Source organism: Orycteropus afer, unplaced genomic scaffold (genome assembly GCF_000298275.1).
Source record: "Orycteropus afer afer isolate SDZICR_OR568_19922 unplaced genomic scaffold, OryAfe1.0 scaffold00436, whole genome shotgun sequence".
In the NCBI taxonomy this organism is placed as follows: Eukaryota; Metazoa; Chordata; class Mammalia; order Tubulidentata; family Orycteropodidae; genus Orycteropus; species Orycteropus afer.
This window is the reverse complement of record NW_006922023.1, coordinates 2087130-2114471: the sequence shown is the minus strand read 5'-3', so window position 1 is coordinate 2114471 and position 27342 is coordinate 2087130. Positions and strand designations below refer to the sequence as shown.

At 38.0% G+C, this 27342-nt stretch overlaps 1 protein-coding gene across 1 annotated transcript in view; it reads left to right on the top strand.

The window, feature by feature from the left end:
* The window catches only part of RP1 (RP1 axonemal microtubule associated), an 874252-nt gene that overhangs the window by 493648 nt on the left and 353262 nt on the right, over window positions 1-27342 (top strand). Inside the window, 3 exon segments of the mRNA XM_042782735.1 lie at window positions 8970-9102; window positions 9940-10091; window positions 15914-16068. Coding sequence (XP_042638669.1) covers window positions 8970-9102; window positions 9940-10091; window positions 15914-16068 — 440 coding nt within the window.

Below are 27342 nucleotides of genomic sequence, written 5' to 3'. Positions count from 1 at the left end.
CACAAAAACATCATGATAAATGGAGAAAATAATTGCAGTTGTCGAAGATTGCATTTTACTTCAATACCCATAGAAGCAGCAGTCAAGAAATCAAACAATATATCTTGTTGGACAAATCTGCTGCAAAAGATTTCACTGAAGTTTTAAAGAGCTTAGATGTCACTTTGAGGACTAAGATGTGCCTAACTCAAGCCATGATATTTCCATTTGCCTCATATGCATGCAAAAAGCGAATAATGAATAAAACCAAAAACCAAACCTACTGCCATCGAGTCAGATCTGACTAATAGTGACCCTTCCTTGGGTTTCTGAAGCAATATTACTACCAAAGTAGATTGCCCAACCCACCTTCTGAGGAGTGGCTGGTGGGTTTGAGCCTTCTGGTTAGCAGTCAAATGCCTTAGTAAGATGGAAAAAGTATTGATGTCTTTGAATTATGGTGTTGGCCGGCAGAACAAACAAATTTGTCTTGGAAGAATTATAGGTAGAATGCTCCTTAGAAGTAATGATGTTCAGAGAGCATGTCATGTACTTTGGCTATTTTGTCAGGAGGGACCAGTCACTGAAAAAGGACATCATGTATGGTACAGTGGAAGGTCAGAAAAAAGAGGAAGACCCTTAGTGAGAAGGACTGACACAGTAGCTACAACAATAGGCTCAAACATGGCAATGATTGTGAGAGTGACAAGGTTTAGGCAGTATTTTCTTCTGTTGCACTCTGAGTCCTGACTATGAATCAGAATCAACTTAATGGCACATAACAACAATATACATATAACTGAAAATAAATATATAGTAATTAACTTTGAACAATGGAAAGAAAAAAAGGCAGGAATACGTGCACTGTCATTTAAAATGAAGAACTGTTTTGGAATCCTAGAATTTCTATTTTTCTTTTCAGCCATTGACTTTGAATACATCTGACTGAGATAATAAACTTTAGACTTGTAGTCAAAAGACTTAAAAGATGCTTACTTTCTAGCAACTGAGTTAATCACTATTTCATTAAGTTTTTCCTATGTTAAAATAGGACTCAACAATACTTGTCCTGACCACCGCACAATTTGTGAATATCAAGTAAGAACAATAAATGAAGTATAATCAGAACTCTTGATTCAACCTGCCTCTTATTCAGTCTCAGTCTTGTGTAGATGGCATCACCATCAATGAAGTTTCCAAGCCAAAACCTCCAAGTTGTCCTTTATTGCTATATTTTCTTCACGTCTAAAACCCAGTCCCTATGGAACCTCCTATTGACTTTATTTCTGAAACATATCTTGAGTCTGTCTACTTTTCTCCATCTTACTACCATCACTTTTATCCAAACCACCATTTTTTTTTCTCCATTTTCCTTGCCATTTTTTCCTACTACAAGTCTCCTATAAGTCTTTCAGCTTCTTCTCTTTCCTTTAGTACCCAGTCTCAAATAGCAGCTAGAGTGATATTTTAAACATCAGATCATGTTCTCTCTGCCTGACTCTTTGACTTCTTTTCAAACCACCCTGCTTTTGCTTATTGTGCTCAGCCACACCGGCCTTCTACTTTCTAGGGTGGCCTTTTGCCACCCAAACTATAGTAAGTCCTCAGTTGCTTTCCATCATACCAACCTGTTTGATTTTCTTTATAATGCATCACTTATTTTATACCTTATTTTTTATAAGTTTATTTGTTTATTGTTTTTCTTCCACTGGAAATTGATCCATATGAGACAGGAATTTTGTATTATTCAACATGATAACCCTAACTCCTAGGAATAGTTCCTACCATGTAGTGGATACTGAAAAAAAGATCTGTAGAGTAAATGAATGAATAAAGATCATTTTGTTTACTTAACAAACATTTAAAATTTATGTGAAATACTTTGTAAGTTCTAAGTGCTCAGTGAAGGGAGCTCATCACTGTCTTGCTTGGTATTGAGGAGATAGGATCATCTTAGCATGACTGAGCTTTGGTGTTTGTGAGGGGCAAATGAAGAAGCAAAGCCTGAAGATGGCCGGTGCCTTGGACAATTCACACAGAATTAGTGGCTGAGACAAGGCCAGAGTCCTTTCTTCTGGCTTTTGGGCATGGTCTCATCTTGGCCCTGTTTTCTCTGCAGTGAGTATTACAACTTGCCTGGATAAACTACCTTAAGTAGAATAGGAACTCCATTGAAACATCTTGATTCTTCTGAGCCTGTGAGATGAAGTGTATCAGAGGTGGTTTTTTTTTTTTTTTTTTCCATTTATTTTCATTTTTAACTTTCTAAAGAACCCTCATGTGAGCCTCGGTTGTCTTGAGATTTACTAAACTAGGTTTTTTTTAAAAAAAACTCCTATATTTACTTTTTAATCAATGTTTTAAAGCATCTTGTATGTCATTTGATTGATTGACTGCTGCTTCCATGGACATTGACTGTGGATCCACTGAAATCACTGACAATTTCATTCTTTTCTCCATTTACCATGATGTTGCTTATTGGTTCAGTTATGAGTATTTCTATTCTTTTTAGGTTGAGGTGAAATCCATACTGAAGACTGTTGTCTTTGATCATCAGTAAGTGCTTCAAATGCTCTTCACTTTTAGCAAGCAAGAATGGTCATCTTCATATCACAGGATATTAACAAGTCTTCCTTCAATCCTGATGCTGTGTTCTTCTTCATATAGTGCAGCTTCTTGATTTATTTGCTCAGCATACAGATTGAATAAATATGGTGAAAGGCTACAACACAAACACATACCTTTCCTGATTCTAAACCATGCACTGTCACTTTGTTCTGTTCAAATGACTGCCTCTTCTATGTACAGGTTCCTGTGAGCACAATTAAGTGTTCCAGACTTCCCATTCTTTGCAATGTTATCTATAATTTGTTATGATCCATACAATCAAATGCCTTTTCATAGTCAATAAAACACAACTAAACATCTTTCTAGTACTCTCAGCTTTCAGCCAAGTCCATCTGACATCAGTACTGATAGCCATCATTCCACATCACCTTTTCAATCTGGTTTGAATTTCTGGCAGTTTCCTCTTGATGTACTGCTGCCACCATTTTTGGATTATTTTCATCAAAAATTTACTTGCATGTGATACTGATGATATTTGCTTGATAATTTCTACATTCTGTTGGATCACCTTTCTTTGGAATGGGCACAAAAATGTTGGCCAGGTAGCTGTCTTCTAAATTTCTTAGCAGAAATGAGTGATCACTTCCAGTGTTGCATCTGTTTGTTGAAACATCTCCTTTGGTATGTTGTCAATTCCTAGAGTCTTGATATTTGCTGATGCCTTCTGTGCACCTGGGATGTCTTTCTTCAATAACATTGGTTCTAGATCATATGCTACCTCCTGAAATGGTTGAATATCAATCAATTCTTTTTGGCATAGTGACTATATTTCTTCCATCTTCTTTTGATGCTTCCTGTATCATTCAGTATTTTGCTCATAGAATCCTTCAGTATTACAACTTGAGATACTTTCAGCTTGAGAAATGCTGAGCATGTTCTTTCCTTTTGGTTTTCTAACTCCAGGTCTTTGCACATTTTATCCTAATACTGTCTTTTATGTTCTTAACTGCCCTATGAATCCTGTTCAGCTCTTTTATGTCACTATTTCTCCCATTCTCTTTAGATATTCTACATTCAATAGCAAGTTTCACAGTCTCTTCTGACATCCATGTTTGTCTTTTATTTCTTTCCTGTCTTTTTAATGACCTTTTGCTTTCTTCATGTATGGTGTCCTACTTGTCTTCCCACAACTTATCTGATCTTCAGTCACTGGTGTTCAATTAGTGAAATCTATTTTTCCTCCTCAAGTTCTTATAAAAAACAGGGTGTTATCATAAGGCACAGGATGAGAAATAAAGATTCAAGATTTAGTTTAGATTCAAGTGTCGACTTCATGTCTAATTTGTTACCTCTTAGAATGTACACATTTAAACTTCATATTTTCTTATTTCTCACTACAAAAAGAGAATGCTAATGATTTACATTAGTACCTGTCCCCTCTGCCTATCACAATTCTGTATAATGTTAAGAATTTAAGTGACCAATACATGTGTTGATGACAATTTACCTTTATTTTTTAGAAAAATGTATAAATTGAATATATAATAGCGGTAACAAAATTACATATTTTTATTTTATAGAAGAATGATTTATGACATTTTTAGAGTAAAGAATCTCAAAAGCACTTTTCCCCCCTCAACTTTTCTCATGTAAATCTATTCTTCATCTAAATCACAGTGTCTGAAACACAACTAGAGGGCAGTGGTGTTTCACTTATAGAATTCTCACCTTCCATGCCAGTGGCCCTGGCTTGATGCTTGCTTGGCCAGTGCACCTCAGACATAGACAACACCCATTGTCAGTGGAGGCTTGTATGTTTCTATTTTGCTGGACACTATTCAGCAGAACTTCCAGAATAAGACAGACTAGAAAGAGGCCTGAAATCTACAACCAAAACTTAGCCAATGAAAACACTATGTATAAGAATGGACTGATCACAACTGATCATTGGAAAGTGCAGGATTGTGTTGACTCGATGGTGTTTAACAATAATAGCACACATATTTAGCTCTCAGAAAATGTTTGTGACTTTGATTGAATATCATTTCTTCTCCGAGAAATGCAAGATGAAATTTATATTTCATTAAATGATATATGTGAAGAATGTTTTATAAAACAAAGTAGGACACTCATATGTTGTTGTTGTTCTGTGCCGTCAAGTCGGCCCCGATTCATAGCAACCCCTCCTTGGGTTTCCGAGGCAGTATCACTACGGAAGTAGGATTGCCCAACCTTCCTTCCGAGGAGTGGCTGGTGGGTTTGAACCCATATAGATGATGGTAATTATTATTAGTTATCAATTAAATTTAATCTCATTTCCAGCAGGCAAGAAAGAAAGATGTGGCATTTGTGTCAGAGAGTTAGGTGACTACTCCAGCCAGAGTGATGTTCCTACCCTCTACCCCTCTGTACCTGGTCCAGATACATTGTGAATCCTCATTGGCATTAAAGATGGGCACTAAGAAAAGTAATCCTCACAAACGGTCCAATAAACAGCTTCATGGGGGATGGAGAAAAGATTGAAGTTGTCAAGGATTACATATTACTTGGCTCTACAATCAACACCAGTGGAAGCAGCAGTTAAGACTTCAGATGACATATTGCATGGGGCAAATCTGCTGCAAAGGACTTCTTTAAAGTGATGAAGAGCACAGATGTCTCCTTGAAGACTAAGGTGTGCCTAACCCAAGACATGGTATTTTCAATCATCTCTTATGCATGTGAGAGCTGGACAATGAATAAGGAAGACTGAACAAGAGTTGATGATTTTGAGTTGTGGCATTGGAGAAGAATGCTAGGAGTATGATGGTCTGCTGAAAGGACTAAGAATTTGTCCTGGAGGAAGTGCAGCCAGAGTGCTCCTTGGAAGCAAGAATGGCCAGACTTCGTCTCACCTACTTTGGTCATGTTGTCAGAAGGAACCATTCCCTGGAGAAGGATATCACGCTTGGTAAAGTGGAGGGTGAATGAAGAAGGGGAAAGCCCTCAATGAGATGGATTGGCACAGTGGCTGCAACGATGGGCTCAGGGGTAGCAAGGATTGTGAGGCTGACACAGGACTGGGCAGTATATTATTCTGCTGTACATAGTGTCGCTATGAGTCATAGATGACTCAATGACACCTAACAACAAAAATAAGAATAGAGGTTAGGGAAAGATCAAGAGCCATTGATGAAGCTATATCAGTAGAACATTTGCAGAGGAGCTAAACCCATAGTTGTTGCTGTTATGTGCCATCGAGTTGGCCCCAACTCATAGTGACCCCTCCTTGGGTTTCTGAGGCAGTATCACTACAGAAGTAGGATTGCCCAACCTTCCTTCCGAGGAGTGGCTGGTGGGTTTGAACCACCAGCCTTCTGGTTAGCAGTCAAGTGCCTTAGGCACTATGCTACCAGAGCTCCTACCCATAGAGAGAAGTTAAAACCATGCCAGTCCTTGCTATTATAGCACAGTGGACATCCTTTTTCTTATATGTTCCTACCTGAGTTTATAAAAGGCCATCTGAGAGGAAATATGCAATGATTATACAATGAGGCATCAAAGAGACCAGAAGTGCTGCAGAACTTACTGGGGAAATGAGATGAGTGGGAGGCAGGTTAGAAGATAGCTTTGGGATTCCAAAGACTTTGGAGATCTCTTTTTTTTGAAGGTAGAGGCTTTGCCTTTTGTTTATGAAACCCCTTTAATGACAAACCAGACAATTCAGGATGGGACCCAGGAAGAGAAAGCAGGAGAACCTTCTACAGATTGATTTAGGGGAGGAGAGGCATAGGAGGCCTTTATCTGTCTTCCTAGCTCACCTGAGCAGGAGTCAGGGATTTTTTTTTTTTTCCCCAAGGAAAATAATTTTCTTTATTCCTTATTTCTTCCATGTTTATTTCAGTAAGATACCAGTTATAAGGCAAATAATAACACCTTCATGATGAAATTGTAAGAAATCCACATTCCTTTATTCAGAATTGCTGACTTCTTTTGGATACGCTTTTTTTTTTTTTTTAATTTTGTTGTGTTTGGGGTGCAAATTTACAGAGCAAAATTTGTTTTACATTCAACAGTTCATGTGCATTTGATTTCATGGCCTGATTACCATCTCTGGCCATAACAAACTCTCCTCCCTTCTAGTCCCTGTGCTTACCCCTTCCCTGTGCCCTTCTTAACTATGCACTCCTTTTTGTCCTACTTTCCCTCTCTGTGGATGTTGTCCCTCTGGTGTCTCATGGCTGATTGCTCTAAGAAGTGTATCTTCCTACAGTAGGTGGGTGCATTCCCTTGGGATAAGTGTTCTACATGTAGGTCTTTCTATTGTTGGGCTGAGGTCCAATCTATAGGAGTGAGTCTGATTCTAGGCCCAAGGGGTAACCTGGGGCCATAGTCTCGGGGTTTCCACCAAACGCTAACCAACCAGTAATTCTGGTCATTTTTTCTATTTTTGGATTTTGCTGCACATTTTTCCACCCACTCTATCCAGGATTTCCAGGTTTGATCCCTTTCCAAGTGGTTGGCATTGGTAGCTGGGCACCATCTAGTTCTTCTGGTCTTGGGGTCCATCATATCCTTGTACTAATTGTTTCCAGATGCTTTGATTTTCTTCATTCTTGTTTGCTTCAGGTGAGAGGAAACCAAAAGTTGCATCTTAGATGGCTGCTCAAAAGTTTTTAAGACCCCAGTTGCTACTCATCAACATAGGTTGTGGAACAAGATTTTTGTGTACTATGTTGTGCCAATTGCACTTAGTGTCCCCCAAGACTATGGTCCTGATTCATCAGGCCCAGTGATTTTCTCTCTCAAGGCATATGGTTGTCCCTGAGAGGTTATTCCAACTCTGTTTTCAGTTGCTTCTGTAATATGTGTGGCTAGTTTTGTAGCACAAGTGCATTTGCAAGATTATCTTCAGCTAAATCTATTCTTGATCTAGGGTATATTGCTGCTCACCGATGCCCACCTGATCATCTCACTTGTCTATGCATTTATCTGTAGCCTGGTGTTTGGTATTAGTGGCAACGCAGTATTGTGCATATATTGTTCTTTGCCTCTGTTGTCTATAACTTATGTGCATGTTTCAGTGTCCTTCCTATCCCCAATGTCATCATGCTGGTCAAAGACTCTTTCTATACAGTCCCTCCCCTCACCAAAATCAACATGTGGGAATCAGGGATTTGGAACAGAATTTTCTTTCTCATAATAAAGGACTGAGAATTTGTCTGATGTTTTCCTTGTACAGTCTCTAGGAAACCTGAACATATTAGATGAGAGGGAGCTCTGGTGGTGTGGTGCCTAAGGCACTTGACTGCTAATCAGATGGCTAGAAGTTCAAACCACCAGCCACTTCTCAGAAGGAAGATGGAGCATTCTACTTCCGTAGTGATACTGCCTTGGAAACCCAAGGAGGAGTCACTATGAGTTAGATCTGACTCAGTGGCAGTTAGTTTGCTTTTTTGGTTTGGCTAGATAGGAACTACAACAATTCCAAATATTAGTTAAGATTTCTTACATAGATTGGCTCTCAGCACAACAGTAGAAAGATTCACATACAGAGCACCTACCCCAGGTTGATGCACCCTCCTACTCTAGGGAGATGCACCCCTTGGATCAGCAGCCATGAGACACCAGGGGGTAGTATTCACATCGAGGGAAGGCTGGACAGACAGAAATGCATGGGACAGAGGGCACAAGGAGAGGGTGGTCATGGAGAAGAGAGAGGAGGAGAGTTTCTTATGGTTGGGGATGGTAATTTGGGCCATGAAATCAGATGTGCATGTACTGGTGAATGTAAAATAAGTTTGCTATGTAAAGTTGAACCTAAAAAAAAAAAAAAATCTGAGATCTAATCTCTATGATTAAGTTTGATCCTGCCGCTGCTAAAAATTGGAAGAAAGACCTGGTCAGCTGCTTCAGTAATTATTAAAAAGCTCTGGTGGTGCACAGACAAGAACATCACTACTAACTAATGCTTACAACATCACTACTACTAATAAGTATGTATTGAGTACTCAAAATATAGACTGGTAATCATTAAAATAGATCATTAAAATAAATCATTTAGAATAATGCCTGGCTAATAAGCAAAAGCTGGTACTACTGGTGGCACAGTGCCTAAGGCATTTGACTGCTAACCAGAAGGTTAGTGGTTCAAACTCACCAGCACCTCCACAGAAGGAAGATGGGATAGGGCAATCTACTTCCATAGAGATTTACTGCCTTGGAAACTCAATAGGGGTCACTATAAGTTGAAATTGACTTGATGGCAGTAGTTTTTTTTTTTTTTTTCTTTTTTGGTTAGTACTACTACTAACAGCAACAGCAAACACTATCAGATCATGCAGTGCATTTTAGCAATTCCTGGGATACATTTCGAGTTCTGAGTTGTATGAGAAATTGGAACTCACAAAAACAAAATTTGACTTTTGTTTTTCTAATCCTAGGTGACCATGCAACATCTAAAGAGTAAGAAGACCCTAGATTTTGAAGCCAACATGTGGTTATCTCGCTTCCGAGCAGATAGGGATATTGTGTGTGAGCTTCCTGTGGTGAAAGAAGGACAACCTCTTTTTCCATGTGTGTTATTAATCCTCAGTAGTATATATTATACATACAACTTGTTTTATAATCACTGAACTTTACTTTGGAACTATTTAGTTACAGAATATTTTTCCGATTTATAAGAAATTGTCTTGCTTATTGAGCAGTGATTTTTTTAATGTCACAGCTTGAGTTCCTGGTAGATCTACCAGCTACATCACTACAGCTGAGGCTGTGAGAGCAAAGAAAAATCACAGCTTTCCCTCATCTAGCTTTCCTTGGGGCAGATGTCATCACTTCACTTTTGATTGATGTCCTCATCAAAATTAAAGTCATTTTAAACCTTAAGCATTATGTATAATAACATTGTCACCCTTTGCTACTAAAATACTAGACATAAAATGTCTTCCTATGTCATACAAAAGGAGCACTGGTGGTGCAGTGGTTAAAGCATTGGCTGCTAAACAAAATGTCAGTAATTCAAACCCACCAGTCACTTAGTGGGAGAAAGATGAGGCAGTCTGCTTCTATAAAGATTTACACCCTTGGAAATTCTATGGTGCAATTTTACTCTGTCCTATTGGGTCATAATGAGTTAGAACAGACTCAATGACAGTTGGTGGCATTGTGTGTGTCGTATAAAGGAGAATAGCTTTTTTTTTTTTTAGTATTTTAGCTTATTTAGAAGTAAAATTATAGTAGAAGGAAGAAAAGTTTCTCAACAGGTACAGAAATTCCAGAAGAGAGGAATTCGGAATTCTTATGTATTTTTTTTTTTTTTTTTTAATAGTCTTAGAACCCTTAGGTCTGGCCTCTGTATGAATTCCAAGTTAGTTGGTTTCCTCTTGTCTTTTCTCTCTTTTGCTTTGTCAGTGGTAAGATACCATGTTTATATACACACTGGGCAATTGAAGCAAGCAGAAACAGATTTTCAAGTTTACCTGTGTCTCTACGGAGAGAGAGGAGACTCTGGTCTTAGACTCATGTACAAATCTAATATGCCAATCAAATTTCAAAGAGGTCAGGTAAGTTTGTGCGAATAACTTTTCTGTGTTATTAATAATATCTCTGAAGATGATGACATATAATTTAAAATTTAAGAGGTGCTTAATACTCTTCAAGCTTTGATTTTATGACATCTTTAATACTAGTTTTCCTTGACCCATCATCCTGATGTACTTTGTTTTAGGACTTCTTCTTGAAAGAAAAATGGGACACACTCATCCAGTAATGAATAATAGAACAAAGAAAAATATATTAAAAATTAGTGATAGTGTAAGAAAAATTAAAATAATAATAATAATTGAAAAGATACCGGGGGAAGGTATAACATGAACATGTTCAGACAGGACTGAAAGGCACAAAAAATTATTCTAAAAGATCAGGTCATAAAAAGGCTATTAGAGTATCTTTCATATAATAACACAAGGAACTTTATTTAAAACATCTTGAACAGGGCAACTCTGTTGTTTTTATACTAAAGCACCTCAAAATTTCCTTTTATCTTTTATAATAAGCAAGAGATTTTTTATATATTAAAAGTTTGAGAAGTTGCAGTGGGACATACATCAATCTAATTAATTTGTAATGCTGTTATTTTATTGTATATAGAAAGGAGGTACTTTTGGGGGATCTGAAATTAAGTATAAGGATTATGTAACATAAGGGTATAATTTTAAGAAAGAAGACACCTAAACCACTGAGAGTAGTTTCTCAAAGTTTTTTGTTGATGTTGCACATGGAACATTTTGAAACATGAAAGATCTTAAACTTCACCTATGCTTTTTATTTGATACTGCAGATTACACAAAAGTGTCCATCAGAATAAATAGGAAAGCTAGTTCTGCTTTGGATGAGACAGAAAAAATGATGTCCAACTTTTGCTGACTATCACAAGTGAATTATTAACTTTGACCAGAAACAAATTTTAGATATTATGATATTATTAGTAATATTATCCTGAGTGATCTGTGAAGTTATCATCTAAACAACTCTTAAGAATTCCCGATCAGCCCAACACCTTTTAACTAAGCTACTTTTTTGTTATGTGTTCAGGCTCTGCGTCTTCTGGCTGAGAGGGAGTGTGGTCTACTGATTATCATGTAGCATTTGGTAGTGGTGCTACATTATGTACAACAACATGCTATGATTTTTTTATATATTGCCTTTTGAAAGTCATTTCCATGATTGATCTTTTAAAATTCATCCTTGTATATAGAATTTACCAAGGAGTTCTGGTAGTGCAGTGCCTAAGGCACTTGACTGCTAACCAGAACACTAGCGGTTCAAATCCACCAGCCACTCCTCAGAAGGAAGATTGGACAATCTACTTCTGTAGTGATACTGCCTCGGAAACCCAAGGAGGGGTCACTATGAGTCGGATCTGACTCGATGGTAGTGAGCTTGTGTGTGTGGTATAGAATTTACCAGAGTTGTTGTTAGGTAGGTGCTCTTGAGTTTGTTCTGACTTATAGGGACACCATGTGCAACAGAACAAATATTGCCAGTTCTGCACCATCCTCATAATCTTTGCTATACTTGAGCCCATCATTGTAGCCACTCTGTGAATCCATCTCATTGAGGGTCTTCCCATTGTTTGCTGACCCTCAATTTTATCAAGCATGATATCATTCTCCAGGGACTGGTCTCTTCTGACACCATGACCAAAGTATGAGAGACTAAGTCTGGCCATTCTCATTTCAAAAGAACATTCTGGCTGTACTTCTTCCAAGACAGATTTGTTCATTTTTCTGGCAGTCCACAGTACATTCAATATTCTTCACCAACACTCCAATTCAAATTCATCAATTTTTCTGTGGTCTTTATTCATTGTCTAGCTCTCACATGCATATGAGACTATTGAAAAGACCATGCTATGGGTCAGGAAGATCTTGCTCTTCAAAATGACATATTTGTTGTTAAACACTTAAAAGAGGTCTTTTGCAGCAGATTTGCCCAATGCAATATGTCATTTGATTTCCTGATGGCTGGTTCCATGGGCATTGGTTATGGATCCAAGTGAAATGAAATCTTTGACAACTTCAGTGTTTTCTCCATTTATTATGATGTTGTTTATTGGTTTTACTAGAGTGGGGAGGATATATTGTGCACTGATAGTAATAGGTATAGTTGCAATCAAGGTATAAAGAAGAGTAAATATATGGGACATAATAGTCTCTGTTCTGAACTTTATAATCAGAGACATGAAAGTGTTTTTTCTCCTAGTTTATTTCATATTTTATGTTTTTTTAAAATTATTTTCCTGAATTCTTACAATGAACATAATGTAAAGAAAATGCCAAATGACTTCAAGAATCATTTCACACTGGCCACAACTCACTTCTTTAATCATGCGCTAGTGAATGTCATACCCATGTGACTCCAGCTGAAATATACTGTATTTTCTGGGTTGTAGAAGTATACACTATGCAAGAAATTACACCATGATCTAAAAACTATATATATTCACAGATGTTCCAAAATTTTGATTAGATTCCCTTAACAGATTAGGGCTTAGAGAGTAATTAGACCATTTCAGTTGCCCTAGGAATTTCAAGTGCTTTTATTCCAAAAAACTGTTTGGTGGGTCACTAAATTAACAGTGTCTATTTGTGACCCGTTTGATACAGAACATTGTCTTAACCACTAATAGGCTCCTTGGTGACATTTTCTCCACAAAGGGTCTAGTGGTGTAATCAAAAGGCAGCAACATATGTAATACCAACCAACAAACAACAACAATAAAACAACCACACTCACTGTCATTGAGTCAATTCTGACTCATAGCAACCCCCACTGGGTTTTCAAGTTTATAAATCTTTATGTAAGCAGACTGACTCTTCTTTCTTCTGCAGAGAGGCTGATGAGTTCATACCACTGACCTGGTTATTAACCAAATACCTTAACCACCACCAGATTTCTTTAACATGGACCCAATTTAATTGTCTTCAAAACTAAATGCAAGGTAAACAAAGAGATCAGAAAGTTGATTCAGGCATTGTATCTGAATTTCAAAGTATTTTAGTTTGGTTTTGCCCCTAATCAAGTCATGAGACAGACTTCTGGAAAAATAAACAAACAAATTCATTGCCATTGATTTGATTGCAACTCATAGTGACCCCTCCTTGGGTTTCCAATGTGGCATCTCTACAGAAGTAGATTGCCCAGTCTTCCTTCTGAGGAGTGGCTGGTGGATTGAACTGCCAGCCATCTGATTAGCAGACAAATACCTTAGGAACTATGCCACCAGAGCTCCTACTGACAAAGACTTGGGTGTAGATAATTTATCTGAATGGTGATCAAGTAAGCACCTGGGATGTAAAGGACTGGGGTGAGTGAGGCACTAAAGGGAGAAAAGCCAATATAGGGACATTAATGAGGTGGATACTGTGGGTTCCTTCTTTCTAGGGATCTTCAAAGGAATTCTGAAGAATATCCCTTAGAATTGTTCTACCAGGGGAAGCCTTTAGGCAAAGAAGCAATGAGACACAGGGGATTGAGATATAAAGCTGTCAGCAAACCTAAACTATGAGCTCCAAAATGGGCCTAGGACAGAGTGGGGCATTAAGCCCATCTACTGTAACAGACAGTGATGTACATTGTGAGATGTTCTTTGTAAAGCTACCCTGGGAATACAAGATAGTAACGTTGAGACCATCAGAGCACATCCAATAAAATGCACAAATAATCCTAATTTGATTTATAGAGGCATTGATATTGGGTTAGTAGTGGCCTTAAAAGGAGCCCTGGTGGCACAGTGGTTAAGCACTCAACTGTTAACCAGAAGGTCACTGTTTTGAATCAACCATTCCCTCCAGAGAAGAAAGATGTGGCACTTACTTCCATAAAGATTATGGCCTTGGAATCCCTATGGCGCTGTGCTAGTCTATAGACTCCTATATGGTCTCTATGAGTTGGGATCTATTCAGTGACACAGGGATTCTGTGACCTTGGTCTGGTCTAAACACGAGAAGATTTCCATTGATAATGTGGAACCAACAGCTGAGACCTAGGCAGTATACTTTAAAACCAAGTGGTCCTAGGATCATGAACAAGTTTTGTTTCTAATCTATCTTTAAGTCCAATTTTTACATAAGTTGAAACAGTTAAATATTGTTTATATTTAATATCAGTTACTTTAATGTTCATCTTAGCATATAGCATATAGTGGACATTTCAATGCATGAAAACATTAAAGAAGCACTTCCAAATATACTAAAACATCTTTAACCTAATAATACAATAAGAATTATGATAATGTTTTGATGCATGTCACAAAGTAACACCCATTTATTATTATAAACCATTGTATGCACCTTGCATTTTTAATATAATCAGCTTAGGTTGGTTCATGTTTACAGTTGTATGTCTGACATTGGTAACCCCAGGGACTGCCTATACTGAACTGACATTTAACATGGTAACAATGCAGACAGGAAAAGACAACCCATCCCATGCTGAAAATACAAGCAATGCTTGAATGTGTATTTTTACTGTGAAGGAGGGTAACAATTTACTGTTATTCATGGGAAGGAACCTCTCAGGCTTCATTAATTACCCTTTACTCAGGTAATTTTAGTCCCCCCCCAACCCCAAATAATGAATTCCTCAGTGGTGCAAAAGATTAACATGCTTGCCTGATTGCTGAAAGGTTGGAAGTTCAAGTTCAGCCAGAGTTACCTTAAAAGAAAGGCATAGTTTTCTACTTCAAAAAATCAGCCACTGAAAACCCTATAGAACACAGTTGTGCTTTGACATGCATGGTGTTGCTTTGAGTAAGAGTTGACTTAATAACAAAAAAAAGAGAAAGAATTCTCACCAGCAATGGAAGTAATACGTGAGTCCATTCTTTTTGTTCCAACCACTTAACATTTACTTTAGGTTCTACATCTCTCCAGATATGTCTGTGAGTTTTTGACATGACCAACTGACTCTATTTAGGAATGAAAATTCCAGGATGCTCCTTTACAGCCCAAGAATGTCCTTTGTGATTATTTCCAGAGGAAGATGTGGGAGAAGGATTATTGAAGATAAGAAGGAAGGAAGGAAGGAAGGAATGCTATCAGAATGGAGCATGAGAAAAGGAAGGAAGGAAGGAAGTAAAAGAGAAAGATAAAACATGTTCCCATATGGCTTAGGGAGCTCTGGTGGTGTAGTGCCCAAGGCATGTGACTGTTAACCAGAAGGCTAGAGGTTCAAATCCACCAGCCACTCCTCAGAAGGAAGACTGGACAATCTACTTCTGTAGAGATATCACCTCAGAAACCCAAGGAGGTATTTAACTGTTAACCAGAAGGCTGGCATTTCAAACCTACCAGCTATACTCTTTGGAAGGAAGACTGGGCAATCTACTTCCATAAAGATAGCGCCTCAGAAACCCAAGGAGGGATTGCTATGAGTTGGGATGGCTCTGAGTGAGTGTGAGATATGCCTTAGAGAAGTTAAACATATGTTAGGTCACATGGTTGATAGCCTGACCACTGCTTCCCAGTGGCAGAGTTTGAAGCAAGAGAGAAGCCGCAGACAGGAGGTCTTTCTGTTAGGGTCTGTTTACTTATTACATTGAATGCTACTAAACAAATGGAGTAAATGTAACAGAGAGAGAAAAAAGCACAGCCAGAAATATATTTTTAATAGATAAAAAAGTAATTCACTTATTTTTCTTTCTTTAATCCTCCTTTGGATGCTAACTGTAGTGACATTATCGTTTGTTAAGAATTGTGGTACTCCTGGCAGTGCTTGGGCCATTGTTATTGCCTGTATTTGTCATGTGCCAGACTCTAGTTATTTCTATCAGGTTTTTCTTTCTTTCTTTCTTTTTTTTTTTTTTTGTGTGTGTGTATGCCAGATTGATACATTTCAAGTTGAAGCAGTGTCTCTTGGAAAACTGCAGAAGGTGCTGTTGCGTTGTGAGGCCTGCAATAAATCACAATACTGGTACTGCGAGAAGGTTGTTGTCAAAGAGCCTGGAGCCACATCAGAGTCCATCTTCATCTGTGAAAGGTAGTGCTGGTTGCTGTGGGACTTAAACAGAGTGTGTTGCACTGTGGATGATGTTACACAGGTTTTTGGTACATTGATTTGTGTCATTTATGTGGTATTCCACACCTTGTACCATGCTCTCATTGATTAATTAAATAATCTATTGTAAGCATTGTAAATAACTCTCATCTTATAATTTCTTATTATTGCAATGTGCTATGTTTCACAAAATGATTGAAAGTTTAATATTGGAAATTATTAGATAAATACTGAAAATACTAGCTTAAATGTAGGTTTCTTTAAATTATTAAAATTGTAGTGTTAAAACAATCTCATAAAGCATTTAAGAAGGGAAAATTTCAGAGAGAAATGCTATCAGAATGGAGCATGAGAAAAACAAAGATTTATAATAGAGGTAACTTGAGTTTTCCCTGGAGCCCCATAAGGGTGAGTTCTGGAAGAATTGAGTTGTCTCAGTAGTTTCTCTTTCCATTCCTGACTATGCCTCCCTTTCATACCCCCTTGTTGAAATCTCTTCTTCAGAATTGCACACCTCTTTGCATAAGAAAATTGCAACCTTTTTCACAGAAAGGAGACTTGCCCTCTAGATCCTTTCTGAGTCCTGCCATGACAGGTACTACTCCGAGCTTGGGATAGATGGGCATTTGTGCTTATCATTATTTAGTCTTTCAGTCATTGGGAGCAGGATGGGCACAGACGCTGGAATGAGACTGAATAAGCACAGATTTTTACATTAAAATTCAATTTAGTCCAACAAAGCTCAAACTTCTTGAGAAGCATCTAGAAAGAGCATCTAGAAAAAAGCACTGTTGTTCCTACAGTAGGAAATGGATAGGATTTTAATGTGAAAATTTGTGTTTACTCAGATTTTAATAGGTGGATATGGAAGTGAAAAACCTTGGGCTGTATTTTGAATCTTCGTTGTTGAGGACTGCCTTCCTTCTGAGTAGATTAAAAAGGAAAAAAAAAAAAAAAAAAAAACACAGAAAAAACTCACTTCCATCGAGTCAATTCAACTCATAGCGACCCCTTCTTGGGTTTCTGAAGTGATATCTCTAGGAAGTAGATTACTTAGTCTTCCTTCTGAGGAGTGGCTGGTGTGTTTGAACCAATAGCAGTCAAATACCTTAGGCACTACACCACCAGAGCTCCTTCCAAGTAGATAATGATAAGGAAATGATATATATATAGATAATATAGAGATAGATATAGATATACACACACAAGAAACCAGTGGGTTCTGGAAAATATAGTGGTTGAACAGTCTGGATTTGGAGATACCAAGGCAATTGCAACATTAGTAACTAAGTAAAAACTGGAGAAAAATAATGAGGCAAATCAATGAAAAATACTAAAGATATGCCACTAAAAATATGCAAACACCAAAGAGAGAGAATTACAATATGCTCCTTTTGCCTTTTCATTCATGATTTTTTTCAATTCTTTTTTTAGCGGGCCTGCTTAATTTATCTCTTCTCTTATCTCTACTATATCCTAATGATGACTTTGTTTCATCAAGTCTTATTACTGTAATAGTCTTCTAATGGTCCAATTGTCTTTTGACTCTGTCTTTTCCAGTCTACCCTGCTCACCACTCTGAAGCCAATCATACTATGATACTTAATAGCATCATTCTGACTTTAGCTTACCTTTTCTTCTCTCATTTTTCCTTCGCTGTATTTATTGTTTAATATTTTATTGTATAGTTTTGTCCTAAAACTTTTTAAGAAAAAAAATGGGGGGGGAGATAATGTTTCTAAAGCAATATTTTAAGCACATTACTGCCCTATTCAAAAGCCTTTAATAATCTCCCCAAATCCAAACCAAACCCACTGCTGTCTATTGAATTTCAACTCAAAGCCACCCTATAGGACAGAGTAGAACTGCCCCATAATGTTTTCAAGGCTGTTATTTTTATGGCAATAAACTGCCACATCTTTCTTCTCAGGAATTGATGGTGGGTCCAAATTGCCGACCTTTAGGTTAGCAGCCAATCATTACATCACCAGGGCTCCTTTTATTAATCCCATTGCCTACAAAAAAAAAAAAAATCAACTTCATGATATTTCCATTCACAGTTTAATAACTTCTGACTTTGTTTTATCCGCTCCAATTTGCTTTCATAACTTTCTCTTGAAAGATCTTAGTTAAATTCGGCCAACTGTCACTGTCTGAACAAGTTCTGTACCATTTTGCTTCTGTCCTTTGGAGTATGCTATTCTGTAAACAGAAATGCCCTTCCTTATAGTACTCTCGCATCAAAATCCTGCCATTTTTCAAGTAGTGATACTGCCTCAGAAACCCAAGAAGGGGTCGCTATGAGTCAAGGCTGACTCAACGGCACATAACAACAACAACAATTCAAATTCTGCCTCTAGCATGAGCTATTTCTTTCAACTCTATACAACTTCTCTCTTCTTTCAGCACTTACTCAGAATGCCATATGACAGACATAGACATGTAAGAAATAGTGCCTTGTAGCACTTAAGAAGATAAGTGGGGCTCTTCCTTTTCCTTCTTCCTTTTCATGGGTTCCCAACCTGCTCCACCACCACACATGGACATCTTAAGGGCCTGTGGATAACAGTATTTTATTCCTCAAATCAGAAAAGCTAAGGAGTTACTCCTCTAGAACTTTCTTTTTATGATCTTGTATAGTTTGTCAAATTAATTTAGTTGATTTCTTTGAAATATTAAATTTTCTGGGAAAAATTTAGGTTTATGACTCACCAATGCATGTGCTTGCACATATATACCAGGCCATCACTTCCACCACCATCCCTGTTACCATATTGTCACCACCCATCACCTCCTGGACTACCTCATGTTTTTACCAAGCCCAAACGGCCTGCTCTGGAAGGAAGAGATATAACTGATGGTTTAATTTTAGTTTCAGTGGATTATATTTGAAACATTTAAGTTAAAAAATATGGTAAGCCATCAAAAATAATATAACACATACACTACCCAGATTTAATAAATGTTAATATTTGATGTTGTGGACATAGTACATACTGAAGAACTGATAGCCAATGCTCATTCATAGAATGCTCGATGAAGATGAAAATTACTTACAATCTGGAAAGAGAGGTGGTCAGAGGAGGGAAAGAGAGAGACTGAAGCAAGTTGGTGATGGAGCCAGGAATAGAAATCAGATTCAGGAGCTTCTTTTCTGCAATGAAAAAAAAAACAGACTGAAGCCACTGTTGCTTCTTCTGGAAGGATGCTCTATGGGGCAAGGAGATGAGCTGTCTTAGGCACAGTGGACTGTCTCTGCACTGTGGATCCTCTCTGGATTTGAAAGGGCTGGGTTTAAGATCTGGGTAGCTCAGGCATGCTCAGAGGGCATAAGTAGTCTGGAGCTTAGGCACAGAAACATAAGGCTATGTGGCACAAGGCCTGGGACATGGTGGTGGTGGGAGTTCCAGGCATGTTCCTTGGAGCTTTCTCAAAGGAATGAAATTTACAGCACAGCTGAATTAGGACAGAGAGAAACCACAAAATGCTGGTCGTTTTCTGAGCTGAGAGGAAGACACAGTTCAGCCAGAATCCAGAGCCTGGAACCAGGACTCAAGTTCTATGCACAGTGGGGGCTTCCTGCAGACTGCACCCTCCTTGTCTTTTTTCCTCCTTTCAGCTGAACACCCACATCTTCATGGCTTCTTTTATTTCTATACCTGAAGATTTTGTTTCTGAGCTTTTTGGTATACTTAATATAGACAGTAGTATATACACCACTGAATTTCTACCATTTACACATTGTTGTTGTTAGATATTGTTGAGTCTGATATAACTCATAGTGGCCTTATGTACAACACAAGGAAACACCGCTCGGTCCTGCACCATCCTCACAATTGTTGCCATGTTTGAGCCCATCTTCACAGCCGCTGAGTCAATCCAGCTCACTGAGGCTCTTCCCTTTTTTCTCTGACCCTCTACTTTACTTTTTTTCTGTGACCCTCACATACACATTGTATGTGAGAAGGCGTGATATCCTTTTCCAGGGATTAGTCCCTTCTGACAGCATGAGGTTTGCCATTTATCTATAAAGTTTGGATATTTGAGGATTTTTGGATTCCAATCAGGCAGACATTCAACTGATTTTATGAATTAAAGAAAATATTTACTATATGATTAGATCACACAATGTACTATGCACCATAAGGTTTGTTAGCATCAAATTAGGAAATGCTAGAGTTTTCTGTGTATATTACCATACTTGTAGTACTGTGTGTATGTGTGTGTAAAACCAAAAAGAAAAAGGAAAAAAAAAAAAAAAACCTCATTGTCTTTAAGTCAAGTCAGACTCTGTAAGACAGAGCAGAAATTCTCCAAGGCTATAAATCTTTAGGGAAGCAGACTGCCACATTTTTCTTCCACTGATGTTTTGGTTAACACCTGAGCTTTAACTACTGTGCTACCAGGGATCCCATATGTATGTAAATCTTGACTTTAATAATGAAATAACTAAAAGAAGTTAATGTCTTGTTTTTAATGGAATAATGTCATTTAAGACAGATGTTTGCTAGTCTATTTGACTCAGAGGGTCTAGATTAGCTGAGATTCAGCCTGAGGGCCTCACTGTCTTGTGACTGCAGCAATGGAAATGTCATGGGCTTGCGAGAAGCGAACTATTTGAAATAAATTCCTACCTAGGGCAGTTCTAAATAGAACAAGAATTTATAGATTCAGGAATTGAAAAGTTAGATGCAAATAAATGATCTCCAAAAAAATGAACAACCTCTTAAAGCAGAGCAGCATGACCAGAACTGTCATCTCAAAACCAAACCATCTAGTCAGATAGGGGGATTGACCTGAGATGTATTAAGATGTTAAGGACTAAGGACAAGAGGCTGCACAGTTTTCCTGAGGGTTGATAACTGAAGCCAACACTTTCAAAGTGTTCCAACCTCGTTTCTATTCAGCAGTCTTAAGGTGTTTTTTTTTTTTTGGGGGGGTGGCAGTTGAGATAATTTTCTTTGTGCAAAAATGTGAGAAATGAAAACTTTAAAAAGGTTTCTACTGTGAATAGAAAAGACTATCAGAAAGTTCTGGAAACTTTCGATGGGTAGAATCTACCTCTACTCCAGCCCACTATCAGTTACACAATCCTCAATGCCATCTTGTTAATTTTTGAAAAAGAAATACAAAAGGAATTGTGGACCCTGAAAGCAGTGAGTACAGACTTGAGCCAGAGGTGCTAAGAATGCCTTTCCCATACCCTTAGGATCACACTCTGCAGGAAGTTTCATAAACTGAAGCAGACCTGGCCACACACAAGGCTGCACCAGGCTGAGTGTGGCAGAGGTGGTTCCTCTAGTTGGCATCAGTGCATTCTCATTGGGCACTTGCTATCTGCGTCTGCCTAAACCCTGACCATCCCCTGGTGCCAGAGATACAGTAGGCTTGTACCAGGATATCTGCTGGTGATTTAACACAAGATGTCACTCTGGCCAGGAATATTTTCCTGAACCTCAGGTTAGGCTAATTTTCCCTTCCCTCTATACCTTTAAGGAGCTTTGGTGGCACAGTGGTTAAAGCATTTGGCTACTAATAAAAAATTCAGCAGTTCGATGAACATTTACAGTAGGGAGATACACTCCTTGGGAAATCAATCATGGGAGAATAGAAGGGCTGTGCATGCAATGGAGTGCCAGGGGCAGGAGTGTATGGAGAGAGGGACACAGGGAAGAGGTAGCTATGGGGGGGGGGAAGTGGGAGGGGAGCTGTTGCTTTGTGGTAAATTGTAGTCAATGTCATGAGACAAATTGTATGTGAGCTGCTGTATGGAAAGTGAATTTGCTCTGTAAACTTTCACACAAATCACAATAAAAATTAAAAAAAAAAAAAGATCAGCAGTTTGAACCCACCAGTCACTCTGTGGAAGGAAGATGAGACATTCTGCTCCCGTAAGGATTTACAGCCTTGGAAACACTATAGGGCAATTCTACTCTGTCCAATAGTGTCACTATGTATCTAAATCAACTCAATATCAGTGATTCTGTGTTTGGTTTTATATATCTTTAACAACGTACAAATCATTAACTCCCCACTTACCATATTAAGTTATATTTGAGTATTTATGTGTCTTCCTATCTCTTTCAACTCTCAGTACACTTTTAGATATTCCTAGTTTCAGACCCTATCATGGTTCCTTGAACAGGATAGTTTAAGTGTGCATTAAATTGAAGCAAAAAGTGTGTGTTAATCAAGACACAGTAAACCCTAAGAGAAATCATGTTAACTGAGGGATTTGGAATGAGAATACAAATTCTAAAAGGTTTAACTATGTCTTAACCTCACTAAGACATATGTAAACCAAATTATCCCTTAATAGTGTTTTTTAAGTATTCATGATAACAATGGCAAATAGTCATTCTTAGAATTAGTATAGGAGTTAAAAAAAAGAAAAGAAAAGAAGAAGACTACTTGAATGCCCCATTGGTATAGAATTTTAGGCAAAATGGTAAACTTGCCTCTTGGGAAACTGAGGTTACTAGTTGACTTGTATCATGGAACTCCTCTGTCTTGCTGTCTGTGTGTGCAGGGTTGTCAGGACCATATATGGATGTGACAGATTCTTAAGCAGAAGGAAGATGATAATCACCCCTCTAGCATTCTATCATTATTATTACAAAGCATATCCTTTGTTTAACTGCATTGTGCCAGCTCTGGAGGTTATTACAAGACAATCATACACTAGGATCCATGCCTATAGGAAGTTGAAATGAAAGATCTTCATGAGGTATCCACAAAACAAACCTGTAGCAGAAAACAGTAGGTGCTCAAGAAGTGTGTGCCAAGTTAGTGAATTTATGCTAAGTTACTGAATTTGTGAATAATCATAAACTAAGTGAAAGCTATGTATGTATACCATGTAGAGAGAGCCAGGAGAAGAACAGAGGAAGGCCCTGTTTAAACAGCATCCTTCTTTTGCATAACTAGAGTTGGCAAGGGGAATTTTACACCCAAGACAGTTATGTGTGAAGGTGTTAGTAGTGACAGTTTTAAAGTGAATATAATACTCCCCAGTCCACCCTTCCAGGATTCTCTCCCACTTCTCCCCAATAAAGTCCTCTTTATTTCCTTCCCTAGACATTCTCCAGGGACACTTGGCACTCTTACTCACATGTGTTAGCTCATTTTATATATTATTCTGCTTACTGAAATCTTACCTGTTCCCAGTGCCCTGGATAAAATGCAACTCTTGCCATGAGGCTTTCCCTACTTGCCCAACCTCTTTGAAGTCCTACACTGCTTAACTTTGGCCTTGCATTCTCATTGTTTGTAAACATGGTTTTCTCATGCACTAAACTACATGGTTCTTAAGGGTAAGCTCTCATAGTTTCCTATGTTCATTTTTGTTGCTTCTAACACCAAGTAATGAAGGGAGGAAGAGAAAGAGAGAAGAAGACAGGCAAGAAGGAAGGTGCAAAAGCAGGAAGGCCATAATGGAATTCCAAGTTGGAAGGAGCATTGGAGAGCATCTGATCTTTACCTGAGTTCCTTCTGACATTCTGAGATGTCTCATTAATATTGTTCATGTATTTTTAAATTTTCAAAATAATTAGGCCTGTGTACACATGGTTTTGTCTTCTGTTTCTGGGAACTATGGAGAAATGATGAGTAATATAGAGAAAGCATGATACTGAAATTTTGATAAAGTACAGAAATATAAAGTTCTATTTTTATATGGAAAAGAGAATAAGAAATATTATCATGAGACAATGAGCAATCACTTAACTTTACTGATTTTTTTTTCCTGAAAGAGGCCACTATTAATCATTTCTTGCTATTCTGAGCATGTATGTGTGCTGGTGCAGATTTCTGTCTCTTCTTTGTCAGTTAGAGCCATTCCTTGGTGCAAAAGGGACAAGAAATGATGGTGGGAAACTGACAGAATGAGGCACAGAGAAAAGTCTCACTAATTTTTCAGGAAGGTTGGGCAATCCTACTTCCATAGTGACACTGCCTCGGAAACCCAAGGAGGGGTAGCTATGAGTCGGGGCTGACTCAACGGCAAAACAACAACAACAACAACAATTTTTCAGGGTTGGGGTGGAGACTTAGAACCTTCTTACAAGCGTTTAGTATTTTTTTCTGCAGTTTGGATGTGAATGAGGGATTTCCATATCTAACATGAATCTCAAATAACATCTAATCTGAATTACTCCTTACCTCATTATTCCCTTTTCCTATTGAAACACCCCATATGTTTGAAGACATGATTATCCAAATACATTGCTTAGCTATCTACTCTAATCTTAAGACTTAGGGGAAATATTTTCTAATTTTCTGGGGTTATTTGTATTTGTGCTTCCCCACTAGCACAGGAGAGGGAAACCCTGGGTGATCCAGGGCTTTTAGGTATGCTTCTGATGGTAGTGGCATGTGCATAGTGTTCTGGGAGAGCAAGATCCACCCGCATGCTTTTCATTTCACTCCTTTAAAATCTCACTGCTGCTGTTAAGCCAGACTGCTCCACATCTTCCATCTGCTCACTGACTTTGGGGATTTTCTTGTCCTAATACAAAAATATCCTCATAATACTCAACTGCTAGCCTTAGCTAGTCCTCTCGGTTTCTTTTGCTGTGTATTCTGTGGCAGAAATTAGAGAATAGGCTTACGCAGGTATACAGAGGTACATGTTCAGAAGACAATATATGTGTGTGCTGCAAATAATGCTCATCCAGCGCAACTGCAGCATATCCTGTTCTATGGATTATGGCTCACGAGTAAGGATTTTATAGCAATATAAAACTATTTTAAAAAAACTCTGGAGAAATCATGGCTACTGAAGGAAATTAAGGGTGAACAGTCTTAACAATTTCAAGTGTTCAAGAAATCTAAGCCTAAAGCAATCTGGATGGGATAAATTCTAGTAGGCACCAGGACTCAGAAGTTTCTGATCTTTTCAGGGCCATAGCATTTTTTTTGTCCAAGATATGAAAATAAGGAAAAATCACAAACGAGATTTTTCAGAAATGGACTAGACAATATTAGTATAGTTTTTTAGTTCAATCAGTCAATCAATAAACCTTGAGTTGTTTTCTAGGGATGGTTTGGTTGTAAAGGTGAGAAACTCACTAAAGCTAGTTTCAGAAAGAGCATATTTGAAGACGACTCTCATGGAACTCAATTTAAGAGATAAAACTGGACATTACACACTAAGAAGTCATCTGAGAGCCACACACTCTGTTTGGACCTTCAAGGTGTTTCTCTTTTTTTTTTTTTTGTGCTGGTCCTCTTTTTTATTTTTATGTGAAGGTTTATCATTTTTCTTTGAGGTTACCCTGTGATTTACCGTTTCCTTCCCAAGTTTAGAACAGTCTGTTCTATCTTGTAGTTGTCTTGACATCCCTACCATCTAGAAATTCTGTAATGACACAGTTTTTTCCCTCTTTTTTGGTTTGTAGTTGTCCTCATTTGTCAATTGATGTCTCTGGTTCCCTGTTTACAATCTTGTAGGCTTATTTACTTTGGATACTTCCATAGCTGTGTTGGTTTCTGGATTATATCATCATGTGTGTTAATGGTCAGTTGTCGTTGCTGTTGTTGCTGCTCTGTCCAAAGGGCTGCCTTTAGCATCTCTTGTAAGGTTGGTCTGGTTTTAACAAATTCCCTTAATTTCTGCTTGTCTGGAAATGTCCTAATTTCACCATCATATTTGCAGGACAATTTTGCTAGGTACATAATTCTTGGTTGGAAATTTTTCTCTTACAGGATTTTATATATACCATCCCACTGTCTTCTCGCCTGCATACTTTCTGCTGAGAAATTTGAGCTTAGTCTTATTGGTTGCTCCTTTTAGGTAACTTATCATTTTTGCCTGTGCTGCTCTCATGATTCTCTCTTTGTCTTTGGTTTTGGTGAGTTTGATGATGATATGTCCTGGTGATATTCTTTTTCAAGTTGTTTCTTAACAGAAAATCTACTGCATTCTTCTCTCTGTAGACTAGCTTCTTCTGGAAGGATCTTCTCTCCCATATCTTGCCTTGAAGCTTTCTTTGGATTGCATAGTGCCAATTGGCCTTAATAATATGGGCACTGAAAAACCCCAATGTGCAATAAAAAACTGTACCTCTTAGGTCAAACTCTTAAGAGGGAAAGTTTTATTGGCTATGCTTAGGTCAGGTGTCTATTCCCATTCTGATCAGCTAGAAAGAGAGGCAGATCCTCAAGTATAAACATTACAATATGTGATGGTTAAGGTTGTATGTCAATTTGACTGGGCCATAATTCTCAGTGGTTTGACAATCAGTAGTCATCCCCAGTGATGAGATCTGATATAATGTGGTCACTTCCATGATGTGGAATATGAGCTAGCAGCTTGTCATCTTACCTGCCAATCTTGGATTTTTCAGCCTCCACAGCCTGAGTCAGTAATTTGCCATCTGACCTTCAAATTTGGGCTTGTCAGCCCCTGCAGCTACATGAGTAATGAGAAGCCTCCATTGTGACATCTGAGCCATGGACTTCGGACTTTCTAGCCTCTACAACTTCATGAACCATTTCCTTGAGATAAATCTGTGTGTGTGTGTGTGTGTGTGTTTAAGCTTTGCTTCATTTGTTTTGCTTCTTTAGAGAAAAAACAGCCTAAGAGACTCCCAAAATATCACCTCTGTATGTCACATCTGAAAAGAAAGGGAGATATTTGTTAGTTGATTGGCAGTCACCCCAAATAGATTTCCTACAGCATCAACTATGGACAAACTACTGTGTTTGAAAGTGAAAAATATAGTAATAAATGGTATTTATTGACCATTTTATCACATATCAGTTACCATGATAAATGTATGTACATTTAATCTTCTAATACTATCACATAGGTATTTTTATTACTCACATTTTACACATGAGGCTTAAAGAGATCAAGAACATGGCTTAAGATTACGCCACTAATAGATATTGGAGCCAGGTTTTAAAATGAAGCAATCTGACTCCACATCGAGTCCAGAGCCCATATTCCTAAACATAATGCTGCCTGCCTTCATTATTGGCGTATAAAATAACCTTTATGGAGATAATAATCTAACTGGAAAGATGGGACACTTAAACACAAACATAACTAACAAAGCTAGATTGCATAATTAGAGGCTAAATAAATGAGTAAAATAAATTGTATGTGCTATTAGATTCCAGAAGAATGGAATCTCAAGTAGCTTTTGAGAATGGAAGGACAAGGAGTCCTGACAGTTGGGTAAGACTATGTGAACTCACAGTTTACCTTTATACATCACATCTTATTACCATCTGGAGTTTTTTGTTTTTGTT